At 39.0% G+C, this 8,971-nt stretch overlaps 2 protein-coding genes across 3 annotated transcripts in view; one reads left to right on the top strand and one right to left on the bottom strand.

The window, feature by feature from the left end:
- LOC107097429 (phosphatidylcholine:ceramide cholinephosphotransferase 2-like) overlaps positions 1 to 4,813 on the bottom strand; it is a 12,149-nt gene extending 7,336 nt beyond the window's left edge. Inside the window, exons 1-2 of one of the 2 annotated variants that reach the window (XM_015394572.1) lie at positions 4,688 to 4,813; positions 423 to 1,064 (exon numbers count right to left, since the gene is read on the bottom strand). In XM_015394572.1, the coding sequence (XP_015250058.1) occupies positions 423 to 934 (512 nt within the window). In that variant the 5' untranslated portion in view covers positions 935 to 1,064; positions 4,688 to 4,813. Of the gene's footprint in view, positions 1 to 422; positions 1,065 to 1,158; positions 1,689 to 4,687 lie in introns of those variants that run through there. The other variant, XM_015394573.1, reaches the window with a different exon arrangement.
- A 2,904-nt stretch (positions 4,814 to 7,717) lies between these two features.
- LOC107097431 (aminoacyl tRNA synthase complex-interacting multifunctional protein 1-like) overlaps positions 7,718 to 8,971 on the top strand; it is a 13,897-nt gene continuing 12,643 nt past the window's right edge. The window contains exon 1 of the mRNA XM_015394574.1: positions 7,718 to 7,841. Within this exon, the coding sequence (XP_015250060.1) occupies positions 7,810 to 7,841 (32 nt within the window). The 5' untranslated portion in view covers positions 7,718 to 7,809. The remainder of the gene's footprint in view (positions 7,842 to 8,971) is intronic.

Genomic DNA, 8,971 nt, shown 5'->3' with positions numbered 1-8,971 from the left:
ATTATGAGAATAAAGTCGTAAAATGAGAATAAAGTCGTAAAATGATGAGAATAAAGTCGCAACATTATGAGAATAAAGTCGCAACATTATGAGAAGAAAGTCACAACATTATGAGAAGAAAGTCGCAACATTATGAGAAGAAAGTCGCAACATTATGAGAAGAAAGTCGTAAAATGATGAGAATAAAGTCGCAACATTATGAAATGGGTTGTGGTATGAGGAATTCATTCTCGTAATATTACGACTTTATTCTAAAAAAAAATCTCTAGCCTGGCCCTTATAGTCGTAGTTTTTACGTCTCTTCTTAGAATAAAATAATTGTCACATTAGATGCAACAGGTGAGCCGTTTCTCTCAGCGAATGTTTCAAACCGCACAGACGGTGGGGTCAGAGGAGGCCCCGCCCCCACTAGGCGGTCTTACTTGTGTTTGAGGAGGAGCCACTGGACGAACCAGAGTCCCACCAGGATCAGCCCGTTGGTCTCGGTGACGGTGAAGGCCCAGGGAACCCGGTCCACGTAGTCAAAGAACTTGTCAGGCAGCGGCGGGCTCACGGACTTGTCCGGCACCCTCTCGTGGACGATGGTGATGACGACGGTGGTGAAGACGAGGTTGAAGAAGGCGTAGAGGAAGGCCACGCCCGTCTTCCACCACTCGTTGGGGAGGTCGTCGCCGTGCTCCTCCTTCATGCAGATCTTCTCGTAGTCGCAGCGTCTCTTCAGTTTGCTGTTCAGGGACTGGATCAGCCGCAGGCTGCACAGCCCGCCGCGCTCGCTGCTGCCGTCCTCCTCCACGGTGGGCGCGGAGGCGTGGCGGCTGGGGTTACCGTTGGCAACCCTCTGTGGACGCGTTGGCGGCGGCGAGTTTGTCGAGGTCACGTTAGCTTCCACCGGGATACGAACTTCTTCCTCTTCTATGAGTTCTGAAGCGGCCATGGACTCGGCTGAACACTGTGGACCAATCAGAGCCTCCCAACCAGCTGGCTGACCAATGACGGGCTTCCTGGTGATCGATGAAGTTCAAATAGGGCAGAATGTGATCCGTTGGGTCAGAATCAGCAGAAACCTGAAAAACAGCAAACATCTCTCAGCTTGTTTCCCGTGGATCGGCCCAAACCTTCACTACAGGACAGACAGCGGAACATTTTAACCTCCAGCACCTTTTTCCTCCTCCTGATTCAAACAGACCGACGATCTCTGCCTGTAGGGTCCGACTCAGGGCCCTAATGTTCAGAAAGATTTTCTCCAATCACCTGTCATTCTGCTCTGTGACCTGCTGCTGAATTAATCAGTCTACAGCCGTGAAAATGAACCTCCGCTGAGATAAAGGACGTCACACCGGGGTCAAACTTGTTTTTTTTCTTTTAGTCGTTATGCAGAACGAGCCAATCAGCTGCGAACAAACCAAACATTCCTCTGAGCAGCTCTGTAATCTCCCTCTTATCAAATCAATGGTTTCTGTTATCAGCAGCAGAAAGCCTCTCGTGATTTCTGGCTCCTCCTCCTCAGACAGGTCATTGACCTTCAGCACACACGTGTGTTTACATCCCATCATATCCACATCTAAACAAGCAGGGTGATATTTCAGATACTCTGTGTTTCAGAGTCGGGGGGGCAGGGGCGGGTTTCTGCAGGCTTTCCCATGTTTGTTGAAGAGAAGGAAGAGAAGCGGAGCAGGAAGCAGCAGACGGCCCTGAGTTTGACTGCAGGTAACCTCAGGGAGACACTCCCTACAAACCAGTTGAACGGCATTAAACGGAGGAGGAGGAGGATGGGGGGGAGGATGTCCTTCAGCTTTAGTACCGGCTGATGAAACAACAAACAGGTAAAAAAAAAAGCGCTTCCTGTTTCCACAGAGCCCACCCGGGATTTACTGGGATGCAGCTGTGACACATCAGGCTGTTTCTACCTCTAAGTGCAAACAGAAAAATAAAGCTGCATTTACTCCCATATCTACTCAGCATGTCATCACCTATACTGATGCTCTTTGCAGTTATGACTGACGGTTTTTATTTGACGATAAAAAACAATAAACCACACCTTGATTAAAAAAAACAAAAAGCCTTATTAAAAATGTTCAAATAAACTTAAAGTCATGAAAATAAATACTAGTCTTTTAAGTAAACATCTAATTAAGTAAAAACACTGTATTTAAAGAATGAAAAAGAGAATATAATTCAGTAAAAAAAATTTTTTTTTAACTGTTTGTTCATTATGTAAAACATTTTCTATATATATATTTTTTACTTTTTTCCCGATTATCTTTTTTAATTAATAATCGGATAGTCAAAAGGTTCTTTAAAGAGGATTTTATAGAGAATTAAACCAGGTGAAACTAAAACTTCCCAACTTGTGGATTTCTGGATAGAGCATATTTACAGACGAAAAATATATATTTTTTTATTTATTTAGAATGCAAAATATCAATTTATGTTTTTCCACAATATTGGTCTAATTCCTGCTGTAAATCGGTCACTCTGTCAGCTAAAGGCACATTTTAGAGTCTATACTCCAGTTAACAATTAATCAATTACTAAATTAGTCGACGATGATATATATATATATATATATATATATATATATATATATATATATATATATATATATATATATATATATATATATATATAAATAAAAGAACGGAGGCACTTTTATTCTCTCCTTTCATACGGATAATTTTCTAAATATATCCCATGTGCGAACTATTAATAGGAATGATAATTATTTCCTATTTGCAAACAGCTGCTGCACGCAGAACGGGCTCCAGGGGAGAGAAATGTTCTGGCTCGATCCATTTGGACCTGCAGCAGAACTTTTTAGGGTCAGGTTGAGGCCTCTAATCCTAAGGACACTGCTGCAGCTCTCAAGCACGGTGGTGGTAGCATCATGCTTTGAGGCTGAAAGGCTACTAGTTACAGTTACCTTTAAAATTCTTTTACTTCAACATAAAATAAAGAAATATAAAAAAAAGACTGATCCGGGATCAGGGATCCGACTCCTTTAGTCCAACAGTGACTGAATCAGCTCCTCATGCAGGGTGGAGGTGAGCCGATACCTCAGGACTATCGGATTTAAATGCCGCAGAGCAGTGATCCTAAATGCATCCAAACTTGTTCTGGAATGATTCAAATGGATCTGTCTAAAAAACAACACAGAATCAATTTAAAAGAACCGTTCTGATCATCAGAGCGGTCCGTTCTGCAGTTCCCTCCTGAGTAAAGGGGTACACTACAGGCAGCCGTGATCATGCAGGACCAGAGGGGTCCGTATGCATTAGGGGCCACGTTACACTGTGCATGGTTCAGGTATTCAGAGGTAATCTGCACCAAATTTTAGCGCCAAAACCTGCATCTTTGACTACAATCTACTGGATCTTCATCCGTCAGAGCAGCAGCATGGAGCTCTGATTCAGTCCTTCTGGCCCCGCTGACTCGACTGAGGATCAGGACAGGTTAGCAGAGGATTTAACAGAGTGTGATGAAGCAGAGGAAGGGGTCGGGTCCCTGGCTGCTGCTAAATGCCTCCTCCTCCCGCTGATCTTCACATGGGACGGCTGGAATGCCAGCTTCAAGTTAAAACATGTGACCACAAACTCATCCCTGGTCAAACCATCCCTGATTGATCAGGCGTCACAGGAAAAAAAACTATTTCCTACTTTAAAGCCCAGTTTTAGCCTGTTGCTGCTCTGATTTAATACATCAAAACTGTATTTCTGGGTTTTCCTTCTCTTCCAGCTGCTGTTTTTGGATCATCTTTCCTTTCCAAACGGTCTCTAAATGCTCCTTTTCTCTCCGCGCTTCTTGGCAAACATCCTGTTTACAGAGCAGCAGAAGCGAGGCCTAATGACGTTAGAAACACGGGAATTCAATTCGGACAAATTAGGGCTGATTCATGAGCTGGAGTCTGATGAGGAGGATCCTCGGGCCTGCAGAGAGCGTCCTGACAGCTGCCTGCACAGATCAACTTTAGCAGAAAAACAATCACATCCCTGTGAGTAAAGCTGGAGGAACTTTATCTCAGATCCACTTATTATAAAATCCACTTAAAAAACAGACTATTTAATTTATGTGGTTTAAAGAATGAACAAATCCTCAAGTTGTAATGAGATCAACTTATTTAATCATTTCCAAAATCTCAGATAAGATGTTTAGACTAAAAAAAATGTAAACAAAAATAAAAACTAATTAACATACATCTGTAATCATTTTAAAAGGGACTTGACTTATAGTTGTATAGCCTTACATTTAATCAATATATATTGATTTTTACTATATTTTGCAGATGATTCTGATCTAAAGACATTTTTAGTGTTTTAACAAAATAAAGAAATTATCATATTTCACTTTAGGTACTATATGATGTATATCCTTAGTTCTACGTCAGAGAATACAATTTTTTTATTAAAAAACACATTTTTATAATTTTTTTTTATTTTTTCTCAGGCCAGTTTATCCAATAAACCTTAAGCGTATTTCTTCTTTAAAAATGTATAAAATTAAAATAATAATAGTTTAGTTTTTTTTTTGTTTGTTTAAGTTTCCGTCCTTCATTTTGAATTTACGACATGAAGCTGGATCCAGGAAACACCTGTCGACCGCAACAGGTAACAGTTTTCGTCCAAAAAAAACGGATAAAACTCGGATAAAATAGAATTTTCTTGGTGTAAAATGTCAGGAGGAACACACTCACCTGTTAGCTGGTTTAATTTCGGGTCTTCGCGTCGGAAAGATAAGCTTTTTCTCCTCCTTTCTCCCCTTTTTCTGTCTGCCTGCCGTCTTGGTAAAGCAAGCCCCGCCTCTGCCTCGTGCCTGGCATTCTTCGATGTTTAGACTCCAAATATGGTTCGCCTGCTTCCGCCACGTCACCAGCTGCGTCCCGGTTTCCGCCCTGTTGACTCACCTGTGCCATGACTCATCTGAGCTCGGTTTCACTCGGGGTTTTCCGGAGAAATGCAGCCTGTGGGAGCTAAAGCTGGGAGTGATGTGTTAAAAGCTAAATCTAAAAAAAAAAAAAAAATAATAATAAACATGATTGAAATAATTAGTTAAATTTGCCCTTTTTTTAAATTAATTTAGAGTCGAAATTCAAAATTGGAAATATAAACAGTTACCTGGAACTTGTGCTTCTTTTTAAATGTCTCTATGACTAATTTAATGATCATGACTAAAATAGCATAATTATAGAGATGACTGATTGCTTAAGCAATCTAAATAGCTACTGGTTTTCTTACATAAAGATTTGATTTATTTTTAGATGTTTTTTTAAGGATCTAAATAAAAAGTTCTTGTTTTTTGGCGGTCTGGTAAATGTTGAAACTTTTCACATATCAGTCCAATGTATGAACATTTTCTGAGGATTTTTTCAGCATTTAGTTATTGTTGTTATTTGGTTGTTCAATCTGTCAGCTTTAGATCTATTCACCCGTTTATAACATCATTTCATGCCCATGTTTGTCTTTTACCTAAAACATGATAAATCCATTTGAAATGATATGTTTAAATTACAGTAAGCTGCAAATCCATCCATCTATCAATTTTCCATCAGCTGGGGTCTTGAGGGGTGCTGGTGCCTATCTCTAGCTGTCTATGGGCGTGAGGCGGGGGGCGGGGTCCACCCTGGACAGGTCGCCAGTCCATCACAGAGCAATACAAACAACCATTCACACACACACTCACACCTAAGGAGAATATACTGACAGCCATGCTAACTATGTAGGGGCAGTTATAGCCATGCTCACTATGTAGGGGCAGTTATAGCCATGCTCACTATGTAGGGGCAGTTATAGCCATGCTCACTATGTAGGGGCAGTTATAGCCATGCTAACTATGTAGGGGCAGTTTTAGCCATGCTAACTATGTAGGGGCAGTTATAGCCATGCTAACTATGTAGGGGCAGTGATAGCCATGCTCACTAGAGCTAGAACAATGTCCGGCGTACCTGACATGTAACAACCAGACCATGCATAATGCTTTAGGTTAATAGACTATATTAATTAGGCTGTGTTTGCTTCCACAAACTAAAACAGTAACTATAGTCCACCATCCTCCTCCTTTCATAACTAAAATAAAGCATCTAATTATTCTATGTTTTAGTGAAAGTTGTCACAACATAGAGGATTGTCCATTCCTTAGTGCAAATAAATCAGTTGCTTGTATCTTATATTAATAATACTAGTTAGGTTTTTGGACCAGTAACTGGACTGCAGTGTTGAGCAGTTGGCAGCATTATTGCCTTGCAGTTGGAAAGAGTGTATTCAACTATTCACCCCAGTTAAATAAACAGAGATTGATGGATTTCACGCAGTTGGCACTTTATTTTCATATCTTTGCAAAGAGAGAACAATTCATCATACAGCCCTTACTGCTCTGTATTCAGCCCCGTTCTGCCTGGGCAGAGTGTGTTCCCCTGACTTACAACAATGGAGAGTAGTCAGAGCTAAAAAAAACAAATTACAGACACTTTGGTGAAGCAGTTACCATGTTATGAATAAACCTTGAGAAAGAATCTGGCTTGTTGTGGGAAGAAGCTTGGTCTGGTCAACAAACATCCTCATGTAGATAATGGTGTGGCCTTGCAGGTGAAACAGGCTGAGTGGAAACTTTTATAGTGAGTAAATAGGATAAATTAATATATAAAGTAAGGGAAATCAAGATTTTCCAACCATTCGCTGTCTTTCTGGAGGTTGTGCTGTTGTGCAGACGGATGAATGAAACGCAGCGTATGAACAAATGACTTACTTTAGTTTAAATACAAACACAGTGTTACAGTTTAAATGTTTATTTAGTGATTAGATCTGGAAAAAAGAATTAGGAAGTGAAAATTATTTAATTTGACCTCCTATCCTTCCTACAGTCCGTATTGTAACTGATCCTCATTAATGTTGCGTTTCTTATGATTTTCTAATTCTCAAAAGCCATTATTTAAACAAAGTAATTAGATTACAAAATATGTTTCTCAATTTTTACCCACAAATATCTGCAGACGAGAAATGTTACAGCAGGCGTCCAACTTAGACTCAAAGTATTAGTTAGAGCTATATTTAACAATAAATCAGCTGCCTGCAAATGATCCTTTTTTATTAAGTTAATTTAAATTTATATCCTCCTAAGAAGGATTTATTTATTTTACCCCTCTTGCTTCCTTCCTGCATTAAAAACAGATTTTTGGTTATTATACTTTTAGCTCCCAGATCATTGAAACTAGTTTAAAATGAGGATTTAATCATAGATTGTGAATCACTGCTCATAATGCAGGCTCTCTGGCGTTAATGTCACTTTAAATCTGTGTTCCTGGTGGAAAGAAACCACTAGGTGGCGCTAGATGTTCACTAAAACACAAATACATTCATTGCCCAACTGATTTCCTTAGAAGTTTTAATAAGGAAATAAAATGTATGAATAAAGGAAACTATTGATGAGTGGAAAATGTCATCCATGTTCTATTTTTTTTAAGAATACAGTACAAACTTTATTTAAAATGATTACAGTAAAAATACTAGATAAACACAAAGTAGTTCAAAACGGAGAACACATCAAATCCTCCTTTAAAAAAAATACTTTTGACTTCTGTGAAATTTTACTAAACGTCAACAGGTCCAGAGATGTGAAATATGTTTATTTTCACTCTGAATTAAATGTTTGTTTTGATTGAATGAAATATTAAAGCATATTAGATTCCCACCGTGGTTAAAAGTGGAGGCATGTGCCCTTTGACCTCCAGCCACTGACGCTGGAGATGGAAGCAGGCAGCTGACAGGCTGAGGACCTTCGCTGAAACACTTCAGGAGCTTTCTGAGCAGGACGACTGGCGACATGGACGAAGTGGACAACCTGTTCAACCCCAGGTACAGAGCCCTGCTTCGGTTTCTCCTCCATGTCTCTGAACGCTTGTTTCTCTACTGACACCAAATCAACCTTTTTTCTTAGGGGGTCAGATAAGGTTTGGCTGCTCTGTTTCAATCCCTGCTATTATTCTGGTGTCAGAGTTTTACCTTTAAGTCAGAAATTAGAAGAAAGTTTGAGTGGCCTTTCTTTTTATCAACTTAAATGACTTCAGTTGTGTTTTTTCTTTCTGTTTTGTTGTTCCTCTGTGTTCATGTTAGTGAGTCCTGCTAGTTCCAGATATTTTTAGCATCATAACCATTGCAGCTGTTCAGGCTCTGCATGTCAGCAGCCCTGCACCTGCTCTCTCTGTGGGTCTGTTTAGCTGCAGCGTGAGGTCATGCTTTTAAAGCTGCAACGTGAAAGGTCCTGACAGGACCATAACAAATCCATCCTTCTGCACAAATGGCCACCGATCCAAAGCCTCCAACTCTACAACTTTAAGTATTTACATTTGATTGTTGGAGAGGGAAGCTGCATAAACAAGTTTTAATAGTTTGGATTGTGTATTTTATTTTTTTCATTTTCCATAATGATGAAATTCATCTATTCAAACAGGAGGTTTAAAGCAAACTTTTCACCTTTAAAAAAAAAAAAAAAAAATAGTTTTTAACATAAAGGACTGTGTTTTTGCAAAGTCCAAATTCAGTGATACATAGTTTCAATGTAGATACATTGACAAAAAAGACAAATTTTGGTTTATAAATAAATCTTAAGTGGTACTAATCATGATAAGTTATAATTTTATCAGATATTTTAGTGATTCAGGTAATAATTAAATATGTTTGGGAAGCAGAGGTGTCAAGTAACAAAATAACAATACTTTGTTACCTTATTGGGTATCTATACTCTACTGGGGTAATTATTTTTAGATTACTTCTTACTTTTTTGCAATTATCTCTGCTTTCTACTCCTTACATTTTAAAATAGACTTGTTAGTTTTGTTTCATTTAAGCTCGTTTTTGTTATGTTGTTTTACTATAATAATAAAAAAAACAACATCAAAGTAATTGGTTTCATCCATATAATTAATTTCTTATGCAAAGTTATGCAGAGTAAAATTCGACACTGCTGCTATTAGTTATCAAACTGG

This window comes from Cyprinodon variegatus, unplaced genomic scaffold, assembly GCF_000732505.1.
Source record: "Cyprinodon variegatus isolate N-32 unplaced genomic scaffold, C_variegatus-1.0 Scaffold696, whole genome shotgun sequence".
Taxonomy (NCBI): domain Eukaryota; kingdom Metazoa; phylum Chordata; class Actinopteri; order Cyprinodontiformes; family Cyprinodontidae; genus Cyprinodon; species Cyprinodon variegatus.
Note: the sequence above shows the minus strand (reverse complement) of the source record. Positions and strands in the feature narration are given on the sequence as shown.